Source organism: Vitis riparia, chromosome 12, assembly GCF_004353265.1.
Source record: "Vitis riparia cultivar Riparia Gloire de Montpellier isolate 1030 chromosome 12, EGFV_Vit.rip_1.0, whole genome shotgun sequence".
Taxonomy (NCBI): Eukaryota; Viridiplantae; Streptophyta; class Magnoliopsida; order Vitales; family Vitaceae; genus Vitis; species Vitis riparia.
This window is the reverse complement of record NC_048442.1, coordinates 15006915-15025118: the sequence shown is the minus strand read 5'-3', so window position 1 is coordinate 15025118 and position 18204 is coordinate 15006915. Positions and strand designations below refer to the sequence as shown.

Sequence of the window (18204 nt, the reverse complement as noted above, 5' to 3'; positions counted from 1 at the left end):
TTCATTTGTCACCCATCTTTGTTGCTGTACCTGGAGATTTGTAATAATGCAATGGAATAGGAAAACCCAAAAAAGAAACGGATTTCTGATTTAAGTGGCTTCTTGTAGAGTAGTTGCAGACAAAGCTCACATAGGAAGCTCCTCTAGAACAGGTTGACCAAGGGCTGTGATGAATTTTCCATAGCTTAATCTGCATTACTCTATCAATGAAACAGTTGAGACCGAGGAATTAGGTGTTTTCAACAGAGAAAACAGGCCAAAATCTTCACGTCCATGTGCACTATGTAGAGGGTCAAAGCGATCCTTGATGCTCTGTTTTTTTCCATTAGGTGGAATGACTTTGGCCTTTTTGAAAAGTCCAAACCACCTACTTATCTTTCATCTAACAACTGTAAAGGGTCCTTACTTTATTTTGTAGTGATTGGGTTTTTGAGAATGTCAAAGAGATTTTCAAATATTCTAATTGAAAGGGAGCAGCTCTATGTGGTCACAAGACCACACTGTTGGGTGGAAGGTTATCTGTTATATCACCATCTCTCTCTCTCTCTCTCTCTCTCTCTCTCTCTCCCTCTCTGGCAGAAAGAAACAATGCCAATTGCCTTGCTGAGGATTGTGCTTGGTCTACTTCTTTTGGTGTCAACAGGAACAAAATCTGGTAATTTTTCCATTGCCCATTCGAGTTTTATTAGCTTTTGCTTCATAAGAGATTGGCTAAACCACGAAAACTTGTATTCTTGGTCTTTGGTTTTATATGCTTAATGAAATCTCTGAAAATCTGATAGTTCATCAAGTATCATGCTTCTTTTCTAATGTTGCTATTTTTTGGTTGAATGCTTTAGCTGGGGAGTTCGAGCAATGGTGCATAGCTGATGAGCAGACCCCAGACGATGAGTTGCAGGCAGGCATTGATTGGGCTTGTGGGGAAGGAGGTGCAGATTGTAGCAAGATTCAGGTGAACAAGCCTTGCTATTTGCCCAACACCGTGAGGGACCATGCTTCATATGCCTTCAATAACTACTATCAGAAGTTCAAGAACAAGGGTGGAACCTGCTACTTCAATGGTGCTGCCATGATCACTGAACTCGACCCAAGTAAGCACCGATGAATCCCAGAGTAAACTCCTCTGTTTGGTTCTCTGAAGTCACATTTGGTATGGCTAAAAGCCACACTGCTGATCAAATAATTGAATCTGATCTTGATCACAGTCACCAGCATTGGCATCATAGTCATCTGACATGGTACTTCTGCAAATATTCCATGTTTGTACAAGCTACTCCTTGAATCATCACATGGAGTGATGGCGGTAAACCAAGAATGAGGCAGCTCCATGTGCCTGGAAAGTGTAGGCCATGTGAGTAGGCTTTGCCCATGTCTTGCTAAATACCTTTTAAAAATAGTAGAGGTGGGCACACTTTACCTTTGATTGTGCCGTAAAGGATTGAAGAAACCAATCATGTTTGCTGTTTAAATTATTATAGTATAAAGTTACCTTTTCACCAGGGGGGGGGGGGGGGGGGGGGGGTTAATACTTGTTCTCTCAATCTCAAGACTATGTTATTGATTAGTACAAGACCTCTACTTAACCATTGCTTTGATACCTTGTTAAACTATAAACTGACTAAAAAACTTATAACTCTTATGATTTGAGTCCATAATGTCTGATTCTGCGACAGTCTGTATTTTTTCATTTGGTATTTTCTTCTTGGATGGTACTTTTACTTCTAAATGTTTTGTGTATATGCAGGTCATAACTCTTGCCATTATGACTTCATTCCTTGATTCGAAGGCAAGTCTAGTTTATGAAGTCCCATGAGAAGAATTAAAGTTGAAGACTTTTTCTTTTCTTTTTGTCTTCTTGAGGAAGGATTCCCATAAAGTTTGCTGTAGTTCTTCCTTCATAGCTGAGGGGTGGGGTTGAGTTTTGTATCAGGAGCAAACTTCAAGTCTTGCAGAAATGGGGTTGTAAACATTTTTGGCCTGACTTAAAAGGAAAACGAATTTTAAGGCTGAGAAATGTAAATGATTTTGAGCTCTTCGACCATTCTGCAAACTAAAAAATAACAGGAAAAAATGCTTCAAAGAATTTGATATAAATCCGTCAGAATGAAATTACACTGAATTACAAGAGAGATGTAGCAGAAAGGAAAAACAAAGTTCGATAAGTTGGATGCAATGGGCTTTCACCTGTCAATGAATTCAATCAAAGTAACAATGTATTCTATGGGCTCACAACTAGGGCATTTAGCTCCCAATCTCTGATTCTCAGGTGAGAAAACTTTGATGGTATTTTGAACAGTGAAAATACTTGAGTATCGCTACTTTCATTTCCAATTTCAGTGTTCTGGAAATAAATGCAGGATGCATTTACCCGTTTCCTATTCCCAGCTCTCTTCCTGTTTGTATAATCTCCTTGGTAGCCTCTTCTACCGTAGAAACTTCTCCATCTCTTTCGAATCCAATGTTTTTCTCCGTTTCCCTTTTCTCTTTCCAATGGCAAATCTAGTTTTGAAGTGCCTGTAAAACATATTAGAAAGAACTAATTCCCAATCCCTTACAGAAGTAGTTTTTAATGGGATGGACCATTGAATTCACTCAATATAAACTAGCTCAAATCCCACAAAAAAATGTGTACTGATGAGTTCTTTGCACCTTCATCTTAAAAGTGAATCAAGGAAAAGCAGATCTTTTATCTGTGTTGCAAACATAACAGAAAGCATATTAAAAAATTTTGGTCTTTTTATTTTCTCAGCAACCAAACATGGCAATCAGAAATCTAATAAATTAATAGCCTATTTTCAAGTAGTGCTAGTGGGAGAGTGGGGAGAGGGGTTGGGTTATGGGTGGTGTTGGGTTTAGGGTTAAAGCCTTGGGCTATGGCCTATGGGTCACACACAGCATTGCCTAGAGATGCGTCAATTGTGCCCAAGAAAAAAATCCATCATTCTTCAAATGAACCCACCTGGTGTATTCAAAGAGAGATAGACATAGCTGATCAGAAACAGAACTAATAATCAAGGTTTTATGGGAATTGCAGTAAGAAATTGATCTGAAACAAATAATTTTACAACCAGGAGATCACTCGTCTAAGAATGAGTAGCTATTTGACTAACTAAATGGCAGTTGGTGCAGCTGCCATGATCAAGAAGAGCATTTCTGTAAACAAGCAGTCAATAAATCTGGGGTTACACATATAAGTTGCTCAATTAACATTAAAGCCTTTAAAATCACCTGGAATCAATGTTGAGGATCACCTTGTGATCCTCATGAGTTTCTAATTTTCTGAGACTTGGCCCTAAGCCATGTATCGAATCTTTTGTACATTTAGACCGTGGATTGTCAGAACAAAGCTAAAAGTGGGCTTTCTTACTTGTGCTTGCCTAGATTTCTATTCAGCCTTCACCTCTGTTGCAGCATGAAGCAGCTCATCTGGAGTTGCAGCCTGAAGCAGCTCATCTGGAGTTGCAGCCGGGTCCAAATCCCAGCACCCTTCTGGCAGGTTACTTGCTTCTCCTTTAAGTAACCAGGATGGTACCTGGTGTGAAAAGCGTAGCATCTCTCTTCTCGGAATCCATTGAATGGCATTCTTGTCAGTATTCCTCTGATACACAGTTTTGAAACCATCCAATTTAACAAGGGGAACAATACATACACCAAGCTCTTCAGAGTAATCATCAAGAACCTCCACCATCTCATACTGGTGCCTTACTTCATCTGGGGTTGATCGATTCCAATCTGGTGACCAGTTCCGATACACAGCCCAAATATTTCCACTTTTGGGGTAAATCCGAACACAGCCTCCCCTGCCAGCCTTCTCGCCGCTTAGCAAATGAGAGAAGATGTTAACTTGTTCAACAATATCAGAATTCCATGCCCTGAAATTTCCACAAGATTTGGTAAACCCAGAATCTATCCAATTTACGGACCCAAACTCGGCATCAGTTTTAGAGTTCAAGTAACTAATATGAACTTTAAATGGTTTCACCGAGATCACTTCACGGATCAGACAATATAAGCGAGGCATACCATCTTCTTCATCATATATAGCCCATATTTGCTTTGGCTTGAAGCATTCCTCTGACCTGTCCTTGTCAAAGTCGTGGAAGTCTGGGTCAGGGACTGTTATTGAAGTAGTAGACCCAGTCCTATGCAGTTCAGACTGATGGCCAGGAACTCCCAGATATGCTCTTTTAGGTAACTCTACATTCTCCCTAGCTGCAGCTGCTGCAACTGCTTCAGCTGCTTCTCTTGCTGCTTTTGCAGCTGCTGCTGCCTCTGCCGCCGCTGCCGCAGCCAACTTCATCTCTTCCAATTTCTTTCTTATTTCTGTTCTTGCCTTCTCAATTAACAACTTTCTAGCATCAAATGCGGGCGCAACTGATGGACGTTTAGCTACGGTCTCACTTGAGATGGAAAGCTTGGGATTAAGTCCAACATTTCCATTTCCATTAGCTGTTGTGACTTCTGTAGCCGTTTTCGAACCCGTTTCATCATTCCCATTTCTAGATGCACCTCTACCTTCAATTTTCCTTTTCTTATCAGGTCTATTGGCCTTAGAGCCTAAATGTTCATTACAAACGGTACCCACATTCACCATGCCATTTTTGACAGCATGTTTCCCACTGGCTCCTGATCTAACCTTCTCTCCTGCTCTATTAATGCTCTCAGTGGTATGATAAACAACATCAGCAGATTTAGCAGCTGATCCATTAGGACCCCCAATTCCAGTAGAAGCAGCAGGGAATGAACTCCACTGGAATGGCACGTTTGGAACATACTCAGACCCATGTCCAGAATGATATCCTGAAACCCCATTTCGCGAATAGAAAGTTGCATTGGTAGGAAAATATGTAACCCCATTGAATCCATGAGTTCCATACCCATTTTCATGCAAGTGCGACCATGAACAGTAAGGGAATGAACCATTCACTGGGGCTGTCCCCGTTTCCACAGCCATGAAAGTACCCCGGCAGTTCTTACAAGAGAGTCTCTTATTCAAGTACTTCCGAAGATACTCATACTGAACTTTACAAGAGGTGCAAACAGTCCAGAAAGTGTCAAGTCTAGTATGAGTAACTGGTGAATGGGAACAATTGTCAAAGCCTGTAAACCCAGCAGTATGAGCTGAAGCCGAGCTTCTCTGGACAACTGCAGACGACAATAGTTGGCTCCTCCTGAGATCATAAGAGCTTCGCTTAGCACTATCTGACAACAGAGTCCATGCTTCAGAAACAAGCTTGAATGCTCCATCAGCTCCAACAGTTTTGTTTTTATCAGGGTGAAGCAAAACAGCGAGCTTCCTATACTGTTTCTTCACAGTTGCCTTGTCTGCAGTTGGCAACAATCCAAGAATGGAATAATAATCAGTTTCACCATTAACTTTGACCTCAGAAGCAATATAAACCTCAAATGTAGCCACCATTTGAGATATACCCTCCAGGTCCGGACACACCGACTGGGCCTTCAAAGCAAAATTCTTTGCACCCGCAAAGTTTTTCTCTGCAAATTGCTTCTCCGCATTCTCTTTAGCTCTAAGAGCCTCCTCTTTCTTCAATTCCATGGAGAAATTGGATCACTTCAAAACCTGATTCTGAAAACAAAATCTATGACCAACCCAAAATGCTCAACCATAGAACCCAGTTGGCACATTTAACCATTTCTACAAATCTGCACAAATATATGGTGAGAACATTCAAGTCATTTACCATTTCGAATTCCAAATAAAGTTCAAATCAACATCAAAATTTATAGAAATTGAATTTTAAACTAAGCGAAAGTCCAACTGACTAAATCAAACAGCTCTCAATAATGAGGAAAATCAATGCTGAAACAAATCCCGGGAATTCTAATTCAAATCAAAATATTTCAACCACAACTTCGATTTTGAGCTGAAATCAGAAACCCCAATTCATAAAACCGCCCAAAACAGTGAAAATTCAGCTAAACGACCCAAATAATAAAAACCCCAACGCCACAAACGCCCTGTTTGGTAGCTGCGAAAACAGAAGAAAACAAAAGAAAACCAAACCCCAGACCACACACTCTTCCATTGCTGCAACTCACCCTAAAGTTTCCCATGTTAACCATAAACAGCACAAACCAGAAAACTCCAAATCACTTCCCCTTTCCCTCCATTTTCTCGGCAACCAAACAGCACCTAAAAATCACAACTAAAACAATCCCACAAAGATCGAAACCGAATAGCCCAAACCCCCATAAGAATTCAACACTAAATCTAAACCCCACTTCAAATTCAAAATTAAACAAAAATTTAAAAATAAAAAACAAAGTGCAATAAAACAATAACAAAAAAAAATTAACTGTTCACTCACTGAGATTTATAGAAGTGAACAAAACCCAGATCCAAGAAAGCTTCACTGATCCCCACATTTCCTCCACTGCAATTTCAGCAAAACGAAAAGGGCTCTTTTGTAAATCTGAGAACTGAGACCACTACACGAGGCTTTTGTTGCAGAGACAGAAAGGAGTGGGATAAAGTGTGACCAATGGAAGATTAGGGTTTTGATGTAGAGCGCCTGTCAATTGACATGGGTCAGATTCCGGCCACGCAGGCCAGTTGAGTCAGATTCCGACAATCGGCGCCTGAGAAATAGGGTAATAATCAGGTGAAAGTAAACGGTGGTTTTTAGTTAATGGGATTTAATGTGGGAGATTCTACAGTACGCTCTTGTGCGTAGTGCGCTCTAGGGTTGTGTTTGGTGTTGAGTAAAACAGTGGGCTTCACAAAGTTTTAATTTTTCATTTTTTTTTTCATTTTGCTTTAATAAAGAAAAATCCTGTGAATATTTTATTGGGCGGCGAAGATGAGTTTTATTAATATAATAATAATAATCGAGAATTGCTTTTTTATATATATTAAAATATTGGAGTTGAATTATTGTTGCATCCAAACAGAGCTTTTAAATAAATAGAAGTTATTGAGAACAATATTTGAAATAATATTATTGATGTCTAGCAAATAAGACAATTAATTGACCATTGATATTTACCCTTTTTTGTGTCTACTATTGTAGTAATTTGATCTCTCTCCTTTATATCCATTTGAAATTTAAATTTTTATTTTTGAAAAATACTCAAATGTACCATAACTATAAAGTTTGATAGTGGAATTTTCCATAAATAAAAAATAATAGAATTTGTCATATCATACCTACTTATAGTTGGTCATTCTCTAATCTTATGGAAATTTTAATTATAATATGATGTGCATGAATTTTAAAATTCATTTAGGTAATTGTTTTTTTGGTGCAATTGATCGAGTCAAATTCAACTTTTAAGTTAATATTATTTTTTAAGTAGAGTTGGGTTGTGATAGTTTAAGCCTATATTTTGTCTTGAAGTATAAATTCAATCAACAATTGTAAATCAATGAATGACAACTAAAGAGTAAGGTTTTTTTTTTTTTTTTCCTTTGTCGATTCATGATTGAATCATGAATCTTATGATTAAATCACGAATCTTGAAACTCTTCTGTTTCTTGACAAATGTTTTCGGTTTTAATCGACTTTAAAAATAAAGTCATCTAAGTTGGAAGCTTCCAAAATTATAGTTTCTTAGAGTTAAAGGACAAACTCAGTCGATCGACTTCAGACATTCTAAAAGCTGACACTAGATCGCTACTAGGAAATCAATATGGATCTTTTCTGACAATTATAACGGTCCAACCTCAAGTTTAAGATAACCAACCCTAGTTAAGTGAGTATAAATATTCATTTCAATAAATTAAGGCACATTTGTTGAAAAACCTAATTCATTCTAAAACTTCCTACTTATAGCTTTCTAAAAATACTTGAATCGTAATTTGGTTATTGGAGTGTTCACACTAATGCTTTGTCAATGTGTTTTTTTTAGATTAAGAATAATCTTAAGCAATCTAAGTCTAATTCTCCATCTTAACTATGGACCAATCAATACAATACTTTTATATTTCATAACTCTTTTTCTATTATCATTATAATATAAATCCAAATAAGATTCAATTCTAACTCCCATTACATTATATAAACTATCTCAATGTTTCTTATTTATTAAAAATCATGATAAAAAGAGTAAAAATACTTTTCAAATAATTATCCTCTCCCCCCCTTTTTTTTAATATAGTTTTAAATAATCAATCCTTCTTAGAATTTTTACGATTGTCAAGGTTTACAAATGTAGTATACCCTTATAGTATCATTTTATTTTGTGCATAATTATTAATTAAGGGGAATCATGTGGACACCTATCTCAATTTTATGATACTATACTCACACTCCCTTGATTGATGACGGACCAAAGTGTAATGTGATCACCCCTTAATTGATGACTACTATTGATTGTTATATGACTAATGAATTAATCATTTAATACTTTTTTGAAAACCCCAAAATATCCTTCATTCATATGATAAAAATGTATTTTAGAGTAAAACCAACTCATTAAGAATAACTAATTTTCCTTAATCACTTTCTCCATTTTTATTTTGAACCTTAGAATGCCTTCTCCACTCATTCAATCCTTCTTTACTTCCTATCTCTTTTTAATTCAAACCCTTAATCGATTCAACCTCTTTTCTTACTTCTCATCAATTTTCAATTTCAAACCCTAAATTAATTCGATATGCTCTTTTTGTTGGGAATCCTGGATAACTATGTTCCTTGGCCCTGAATCTCATAAGGTACATGCATTATATTCTTAAGGCTCTCTAAATCTAATGTAGCGGAAAACTATGACTATAAAAATCAATAATACACTAGATCTAGAGATAATGAAGTTATACTTGTGATTTGAATGTTCCTAGATTAAAACCACAACAAAAAAGTTGTTAAACTCATGTGTCTGGTGTTCTTTCACCTAATCTCTCCTCACATGGATCCAAGCATGAAAGAGAAGTATGAGTTTCTCTTCCTTTTTGAGGGTGGTTGGGGTTTCTCTTTGGAAAAATCTCTCTAGAAGGCAGTGAGGCAAAAGTTTGAAGCCTTAACTCCTAACAAAGTCTTTATAGGTTTTTTGTGGGCTTAAGTGACTTGAATCCAAATTAGGTTTGTGTTATTTAATTTAGTCCACTTGGGTTCTAATTTATTAATTAACTTTATTGAACTCCAATTAATTAATTAGCTATATTGGGTTCTAATTAATTAATTAACCCATTTTAGAAAGACAATTCATAAGATCTAGTGCAACCTTATTCTTTTACCAAAACGCCCTTATATACACTTATGAACCAAAAACCTAAATCCCTTAAATAAAATGTGCCACCATGAACTAGGAGCTTGAGCGAGGAGCACTGGAACTCAAAGAAAAATATTGGCTCATTCAAAATCCAATTTAAAATTGATTTAACACTCTATTAAAGAGAATCTATTGCACTATAATCTCTTATGAAATTACAATGAGGCAAAGCTCATTAGCTCTGTAACCTACTATCCACTATTAAGAATACCAAACTAGTCTCCTATGAAAAATCTAACCCATAGGTTTGGATGTTCTCAAACCTTAAATTCCAAATGTTGAAGACAACCTTGAAGACTTAGAGATCTTTCACTTGATGACTTATCTTTGAGCTTTGACATAGAGATGATAGAAATCTCTGAAGATGGAGTCTAAAGCTTTCTTTAGAATGTGAGAGGGAGAATAGAAGAATGCAAGTCTAACTTCATAAGGGGAATTTATAAGGTTCTTAGTAGGCTTAAGTGGCTTAAACCCATCTAGAGGTTAGGTCACTTAATCTAGCTCAAAAAAAGTCTTAGTTGATTAATCAACCCAACATGACTCCAATTAATCAATTAGCATAATCTTCAAATGTTGTCCACTAATTTCTATGCAACCTTACGTAATTACCAAAATGTTCTTATGTTCATAAGTAACTTAAAGTTGATCCAACACTCATAAAACGTGTCAACAAGGTATATGAGCTTGAATGAGGACCATTAGGATCCATAGAATAATATCGACTCCCTCATAATTCAATTTTGAAGTTGATGTAACATCTCGCTATAACGAGTCAACTATATTCCAATAACTTATATATATTACAACGAGACATTATGTGTTCGGACTCATGATCTGCTATCCATTGTATACAATCTCTTTATGAATTAATGTTTGTAATCTAACAAAGTGAAAACTATCAACCTCTAAAAATTACATCTACCATCCTTAAGTTTTAGATCCTTTCATAGCGTGGTTAATTGACATATCTTAACTCACTATAGCTAATATCAAGTTCCACTTAAGGAATTATTATGACCATAATTTACCTAAATGCACATCTTTAGGATTACCCAAAAGGACATATTGTTTCAATTCCATAAGATATTATGGTACATCTATTGAGAATACTTATTGCTACTAACTTCCCATAATGGTGACCCAATTCATATGGAATATATGATCGCTTTAAGAATTTATTCGTAGGTTAAAACCATTGTTAAGTTTAGCACAAACCTAATATTCTCTTAAGGTTAAGAGACAATACAACATAACAACTTGGTAAAATGATGATTATTCGATAGTCTTATGTCTTGTCCAATATGTAACCATATATATTAGTGCACTTACCATGGGAAACTCATACAATGACCAAAATTAGTCATCTCTCTAATTAAGATGTAGTATACTACAATCCTTAATGGATTACCTTAGTTTATGAATTGGTTGTGAACAAGTCTTCTACTTGCAAGAAATCCATGACTTGGATCTTTCGTACAACTCCTAATGCACCAAAGTCATATACAATATAAGAGATACTAGACAATAATGTTCCTAAAGTACAATGCATGGAATAAAAATGGATAAAAGTGAAACTATAATATAATTAAATAAGTAATGAATTTCAAATATGTTATATCATGTCATGTTTTTAAGGGTTCTATCCTAACATATATGACCACTTTAAGGTCTCACCCATAGGTCAAAACCTCATATTGATTTTGGCTACACAACTTGAATAGTCCCTATCTTTTTTCAATACTTGTTTTGTCTGCATAATTAATTCCTCTACTCCTTCCATTGATTTTTCTTCAATGATTTATCATTATTTCTTGCACAACTAGTTCCTATTCTTGAAATTCTTACTCTATCATAATTGGCTCCACTCTTACCTTCACTAAGTTTTTACCTTGTCTATTTCATCTATCTTGGTTGCTTTGTTAAAATGGTATCAATTTTTCTCTCAATCATCCTTCCCAACATGTCCAATTATGGTTATACTTCCCATATGAGAAACAATCGAGGGTTGGAGACCTTTTCCTTTTGCTTCATAGCCTTGGTTATCAATTTCTTTTTTTCTTACTTTTTTGAGTCTATGGGGTTGTTATATCAATAGTGAGGGTTTCAATGACTCATTAGTAGGGCTATTTAGTCCATAGGTCTCATATCAAATAAAGTGTATTATTCTATCATAAGTATTATGACAATTTTATTTTGGATTACCCTGTTAGCCCAGAATACATGTCATAGCATGCCTACAAGAACTCTTGAAATCTACCAAGCCTTGCACCCATAATCTTACCTTTCAAAATTCAAAACAACCTTATTACATAACCCTTTGTTGACACTAAATTCAGAATCCCCCGTAAAAATAACACTACAATTCTTTCTTTTAAATCTTCCTTGGTTATGACATTTGATGTGTTGGAATTTCATCTTAAATCTATTCGTAATTCTATTTATAATGAAATCAATCATATGCATAATAGACTTTCTCTTTGACTTACCAATCGATTAGTTAAAAAACCATCATAATGTTCGTAATGTGATCATCTTTTACTTCTTTAGCAAAAGTATAACGGGTCTACTATGTTGGTGGAATCTTAACCAACCAATCATAAGTCTCCTTACTTATTTTTTTGTTTTGTTTTTCATGTCTTCCATGACCGTATTAGATTTTACAAGTATGCATGCTCTTATTGTTACCTAAAATTGATTCCTTAGAATGAATCCTAAGAAATTCAACTTGAAATTGTTATATATGTGTCTATAACAAAATCTATGAGTGACTCTAGTATCACCTATTTAAGGAATTGATAAACCTTATAAAATGTAACACATGCTTAGTTACACAGTGGTCCTAAATTGAAAGTTAAAATATATTTTAAGACATATGTCATTAAATAAATAAAGATGTATAACATAGACATTATATCATACCTTTTTACGATCAATTGTGAAAGTTCATTTTACATTACATGAATTTACACCTAAAATTGTCTCTAGATATTAAACAATGGATGCTCAACTATCTTTGTTTTCACTCTTGACAACACTCGATGTAATAGAAAATAAACTATTAATCCCATCCAAAGCAACTACATCCAACGAAATACCTCTATATGACCCTTTCAAGTGACATCTATCCAATCTAATAAAAAGTTTACATCCATTTATAAAACCACTTTTCATAGCCTTAAATGAAAGTAACAATCTTTTGAATGCATGAGTGACCACAAATTCTTTGTTGTAATTAAAGTGCTAAAATCTAAATATGTGATTGCCTTGGCATAATAATAATAATAATAATAATAATAATAATAATAATAATAAAACTAGAGATATAGTTATCATGACTTTATAGTATTACATGTGGTCATTATTTGGGATAGACCCTCTATATTAAATTATTTTTATTTTAGAAAGATTAATTATTAGCTAAATTTAATGAAACTTAATTTACATAAATAAGGATAAAAATTTTTAGACATATTGAATGAAATAAATCTAACAAATGAACATGTCCTAAAGTGTTTCAAAATTCAATGTTACATCCTTAGAAAGAGAGCATTATAAAATCTAAGGTTTAAGATCAAAGTCAATTCATGATCAAATTGAATCTTATGACCAATAGTGCATTCAAAATTTAGATTTTTTTTTAAAAAAAAAACATATTATTCAATTAAAAACCTATATTCATTTTGTAGATTCAACCCTTATATTTGTTAACTACAAGATCAAATTGAGGTAACCATTTAGTAATTAAGGTCTTTTCAAGAACCACTAATACTTTGGTAAGAATCCTTTATACCTTATCTAAGGTGAACTAACACAGATGATTTATTCTTACCAATTCAAACTTGAAAATGAAATCAAACCATTCGATGCATTACCTTTTCTTGTCACTTCTTTTTTGGATTCTTTACTTTTATGTTGACATCTTTGAAACTCATAGAATCAATTAAATATGATAGAGGATTTCTCTTCACAATCCATATTTGGTTTCCAAGAAAATAGAATGAAAAAGAAGAGAAATAAAAATAAAAAAATCCTAAAACTTTATTACAAATTTAAAGAAGAGAAATTTATATTTCCCCTTTGTTCCATCATCTAAGACCTAAAAGGAATTGAGTTAAAATAATATAAGCTAAACTTAGACATATAGCATAGTCTCTTTCACTAAAAAGATCTAAAAACAACTAAAGATATCTCAAAAATAATAAAATCCTTGAATCTTGATCTTATTGGAATCTTCTTAGGGCTTGGGAGGCCGAAAATTGAAAGTGGAGGAAGCTTGGAAGGGCTTGGTTTGTGTTTGGGAAGCTCAGTTCGAAATATGGATGTTTTCGAACTTAACTTCTACCCTTTAATATTGAATTCAAAATTCTCTTGAATTTCTTGTTCATTTTGGGTAGTTGTCTTCAAATGACCATATCTTCCTCATTTCAACTCTAATTTATGCACCATTTAAAACATTGGACTCTTGACTTTTTAAGTTTTGAAATAATATATAGTTTGTCCTAAAAAGATTGAAGGAAATGACCCAAAATTCATTGCAAATTCAGGCATGCTTCAATTGTTTTTGTTTGAACCGAATCTTGAACTTGGAAATATGACCTCAAAACTTCTTCATTCATGGTTGTTTGCTCTCTAACTCTATCCATAACATTAATTACTAATATTGTATGCCCATGACTTGCTTGTTACACCCTTGCTTGGACTCTTCATGGTTCACAAGTACCAAGTCTCACATTTATGCATAGTTAACTCTTTTACTTCCTCGAATGAGAATGACTTTTGCACTTAACATTTTTTCATCCTTTAAACTTGGATTAGGCTCAAAATAGAAATTAGATATATAATTAAGATTTTAGTATTAATTTGAGTTAAGTTGGATGATTTGAGCTTTTTATATGGTATAAAGCATATCATATATATGCCACTAAAGCACATATATTAGCTCCAATCAATGAGTGCAATATGAAGTTTCTTTATTAGCACTGAAAGATCTACGATTTGCTACTTGTACAACCTTAGTGTATGCTTGAAGCTTTACATATGACTTACTATATGATCATTTATTCTTTCTTTTTCTTTTTTGTCTTTTATCTAACCTTGTAAAGTTGTATTTTACTTGATTCAATGTCATAACTTCCTATCAATTCTTCTCGCATTTCATCTAATTTTATTTAAGGATTCCTTTTGGGCCTTCCCACTTAATTTGTAAGCTATCAATGTAGATGTTGTGTTTAAATTTTTTAATATGTTAACATAATTGTGTGTCTCTACCATTATGTTAATCGTGTCACCCTATCAATCATAGGAGATACATGAATTCTCTGAGGATAGTCTTCAACTACACACTTTGCAATCATTCTAGTTATCTTATTCTTTAACCTCTTTATTTCAAATCCCTTTTAGATAATTAAATTCTCCATCACAATTCTAAACTTATGCACATTTTTAAATGATTAATCCTCATACAATTTTATTTTCTCGACTTCATTTGTCTTCTCTCTAATACCTCTATTCAGTTGTTTTATATATCTTCCCAACTTATGAATTTTCACTTCCTGAGGCAAAATAGTACTTAACCCTCGTCTCCGTCATTAGATTCGTACCTTGATAGGTCATCATTAAGGTGAGATTTATGTTCTCCATTGTTTGTATCAACTGACTCATTGCTTGATGAACACTCATTTACGTGGCTTAGTGGATACCACCCAATATCATTATTATTATCATTATCATTGACACCAAATTCTTCATCCTCACAAGCATCTTCACAATCATCCTTAATACCATCTTAAACCAAGCCTTACATATTCTATAGATCCATGACCACCTTTTCTTCCCATCACGTTGAAACCCTATGTTATTACCATCTTCTAGATTGAGTTTTTACCCATATTTGGGCTTTCATCTTCAACAAACCCATGCTTAGTGGGCTTCCCGGACTACAACCTCAATTAGAGTAGCACTTCTAATAGACACCATAAGGTGAATCATTCTTTGACATTTATTCTTTATTGGTGTTCACATCAACATATTGATTCAAACCTAGTAAGTAATACTTTATTTCGATACAACGCAATTGTGTGCTAAATCAATTAAAATCACAACAAACAAATCTTCAAGTAGGTTAAATATGCAATAACGGTTTGGGTTTGTATTACTTATTAATGTCATTTTCCATTATGATGCATAATGAAGTCATGATTGCCTATTTTTAGTTGTACAACAACAATATTCAAGTAATTACAAACTTATAACCATTCTTCTACAAAAGGGAAACAAGACTCTTATTTCCCTCGTATTGCAATTGCAAAATTAGGATTTCAACCAACTCAATTTGAAGTTTTTTGTTTTTATTTTTTTCACAACTTTTTCCTTTATTATGGTTCTAAAATGTTGCATTTTGCCTAACTATAGATATGCCATTATGAAAAACGTCACATTTTATATCAAATAGTAATAATAACATTTCATCAATATCGTTAATCTCTTTAGCAAAAAAAAATTATCAATAATATAAAAAAAATAAGAAACTAAAATGTAATTATCAATTACCTTAAAGAATATATGTGCAATTTTTTTTATTAATTATTATCCAATGACAAATCTTATTAATTAATCACTAGCAAATCAAATTAATGTTTAAATGGTTAAAATAGGCATAGCCACATTCTTTGCCATTACAAATATACTTTTCCAAACAAAAAAGGAAAAAAAAAAATTAAAAACCGTAAAAAATTCATCGTGATAACACCACCACTCTTTGAATCTCTTTAAAAGTTTAAAAAGGAAAAAGGACAATAAAACCAAAAAAATTTATGTGCCTTACTGTATTGGAATATTGTATGGGACCTAAGACAATGATTTGCTGCCCCTATACCAACAAAAGAATAGAGAATTTACTGAATATATGCTCCTCGATACTTCACCATCATACCCTGCTTAGCCAGCTATTTTATTTCCCATCTTCCATTATTGTACTGAAAATTTATCTCATAGCCCCCCTCACTTTTTCATTTTTCATTCAATTCCAACATTTCTTCACCTACATTTTCATCCATTTATTTATAATTATAATTAAATTATATAATTCCCACCCACTAATGTCTAATTATTGTAAAGCCCATTTTTTTTATAAAAAAAATATAATTAAAATAACATACTTTTAAGAATTGTGAAAAGCAAAAATGGACCGTTATTTTTGTTGTTGTTATGTATATTGGAAGGATTCTAAAGGACTTCTAGACTTGGTAAATTTGAATTTTATTTAATTAAATTTTATTTTCCCAATAAAAGTGAGTCTAGAAATTAAATAATACATGCTAATGTAGAATAATGAAATAAATAAATCGCTTATTCAACTTGGGTTTTTTTTTTTTTTTTTTATAATAAAATAAGATAAAATATAGGCTAAATAAAAAAAGGAAAAATAAAAATAAAATTATCTACTGCTGCTTGTTCTTCAGATATGGTGTATGAGAAGTGAAGTGAAGCCAGGTTGGTATTATCGGTGTGCCAACTGCCAACCACCACTGGAGTCAAATCAGAAAAAGTCAACTAATCAGACGTTCACGGGCTTGCATAGAAACATGAGCGAGGATGTGGACGCATCACCGAGTCTTCCATCCAATCTCTCGTAGTAATCGACGCAGAAGAGCGAAAGGGAGAGCTGAACCGAGTCACGAGTCCAGACTCGCCCCACCAGGTCCGAGTCACCACCGCCGCTGCCGCCCAACCCGCGTTTCATCTGTCCGAGTCGGCTCAGGACGGGCCTCAGGCACATCATGTAGAGCCGCCGGTACCCACCCAAAGCCACCACTACCGGCCGCACCCCCGGCGGGGGCGGGGATACGTGGCGGAAGCAGAGGTGCTCCCAGAGCGAGTCGTTCCAAGTCACGGACCTCCACAGCCGGCAGACGCAGGCGGCGACACCCAACGAGCGGCCGTCGAGCCGCTTGAGAATCTCCATGAGAATGTCCGTGTTGTCATTGATAAAGAACCTGGGCTTCTTCTCCTTCTCCTCATGACCCATGCCTCTCTGGAACTTGCTTCTGCATAGTAGTTGCACCATTGCTATACAAAAAGAGATAGTTCTGAGACTGAAGTAGCTGGTTTTTGCACCATTATCATAGAGAAATAGAGAGTACTCTTGAGGAAATAGTAGCTATTTGTAGTGTGTAACGTGGGGTTTGAGGGATTTGACTTGAAGAAAGAGAGAGAGAAAGAGAGAGAGAGTGAGAAAGAGAGAGAAATGCGGGCATCGAGGGAAGAAGAGAAGGGGCCAAAGGAAACGCTCCAAGGCAAAGAACTGGAACCAATGCTATGCTTCCTTTTGAATAATGGTGTTTTCTTTCTTCTTCTTTTAAAATATTGTTTTTCGGGTTAAGCAGAAGTGTTGTTTGTTTTTTTTGTTGTTTGCATATTTTTTTCAAAGTGTCCTTATTATATAGCCCTAGAGGTTCCTCTTGTGATATCCTATTAACTTTTTCTGTGTTTCATTTATAGCTCTCTTTAGCTTCTTTGCATGCATGCATGGATGGGCCTGTAACTCTATGTTTGTGACTTTGTTTTTGTGTGTTATATTTGAATAATAATGTGTGTAGAGTGGACCGTGTGGTCCATATTTGTAGCTTCTGCCCTAGGTGGGGGTCTGAAATCTGAGGGCAAGTGCTTTTTTGGGTCATAGCCTAGAAGACCCATCTCTCATCATATGTTGTTCTTTTTATAATTTGCAAATCCATATGGGAATAGTTAATATGTTTTCTTTAAGATTTTCTTTTGCAGATCTGTATTAAAACCCATTGATTGATGGTCCCCTTCTACAGGAAAGTTCAGTTCTTGCTGTTTTCAAATCTAATCTCAGAACCCATTTGAGAATTTCTGTGCAAATTAAAACTTCTCTTCTTTTATCTAAAAGGCAGTGCTGAAATCTTCAAAATGTATACTGAGATCTGTCTCCCTTACAAGTTAGAAACAACTATA

General features: G+C 34.6%; 3 protein-coding genes across 4 annotated transcripts; 1 reads left to right on the top strand and 2 right to left on the bottom strand.

Annotated features, from left to right (window-relative positions):
• Window positions 1–62: 62 nt before the first annotated feature.
• On the top strand, window positions 63–2041 carry LOC117926933 (major pollen allergen Ole e 10-like). Its single transcript, XM_034846263.1, has 3 exons — window positions 63–655; window positions 840–1091; window positions 1745–2041. The coding sequence occupies exons 1-3, from the start codon at window positions 436–438 to the stop codon at window positions 1777–1779; spliced, it is 507 nt and encodes a 168-aa protein (XP_034702154.1). The 5' UTR covers window positions 63–435; the 3' UTR covers window positions 1780–2041.
• A 102-nt stretch (window positions 2042–2143) lies between these two features.
• On the bottom strand, window positions 2144–6709 carry LOC117926932. 2 transcript variants are annotated; one of them, XM_034846262.1, is made up of 3 exons: window positions 6330–6709; window positions 5431–5664; window positions 2144–5325 (listed from the first exon to the last, which is right to left on the bottom strand). In XM_034846262.1, exons 2-3 carry the CDS (start codon window positions 5555–5557, stop codon window positions 3386–3388), a joined length of 2067 nt encoding a protein of 688 aa, XP_034702153.1. In that variant the 5' UTR covers window positions 5558–5664; window positions 6330–6709; the 3' UTR covers window positions 2144–3385. The 2 variants fall into 2 exon arrangements, with proteins under 2 accessions (XP_034702153.1, XP_034702152.1); XM_034846261.1 differs by having other exon boundaries at window positions 2144–5664.
• A 9943-nt stretch (window positions 6710–16652) lies between these two features.
• Window positions 16653–17557, bottom strand: LOC117927133 (F-box protein SNE). Its single transcript, XM_034846545.1, has one exon. The coding sequence runs from the start codon at window positions 17291–17293 to the stop codon at window positions 16784–16786; it is 510 nt and encodes a 169-aa protein (XP_034702436.1). The 5' UTR covers window positions 17294–17557; the 3' UTR covers window positions 16653–16783.
• Between the last annotated feature and the right edge of the window lie 647 nt (window positions 17558–18204).

Coding starts and splice junctions, on each gene's coding strand:
- LOC117926933 (XM_034846263.1), top strand. CDS start 436: ATGTCAAAGAGATTTTCAAATATTCTAATTGAAAGGGAGCAGCTCTAT. Junction 656..839: donor GTCAACAGGAACAAAATCTG/GTAATTTTTCCA, acceptor TGAATGCTTTAG/CTGGGGAGTTCGAGCAATGG. Junction 1,092..1,744: donor GATCACTGAACTCGACCCAA/GTAAGCACCGAT, acceptor GTGTATATGCAG/GTCATAACTCTTGCCATTAT.
- LOC117926932 (XM_034846261.1), bottom strand. CDS start 5,557: ATGGAATTGAAGAAAGAGGAGGCTCTTAGAGCTAAAGAGAATGCGGAG.
- LOC117927133 (XM_034846545.1), bottom strand. CDS start 17,293: ATGGTGCAACTACTATGCAGAAGCAAGTTCCAGAGAGGCATGGGTCAT.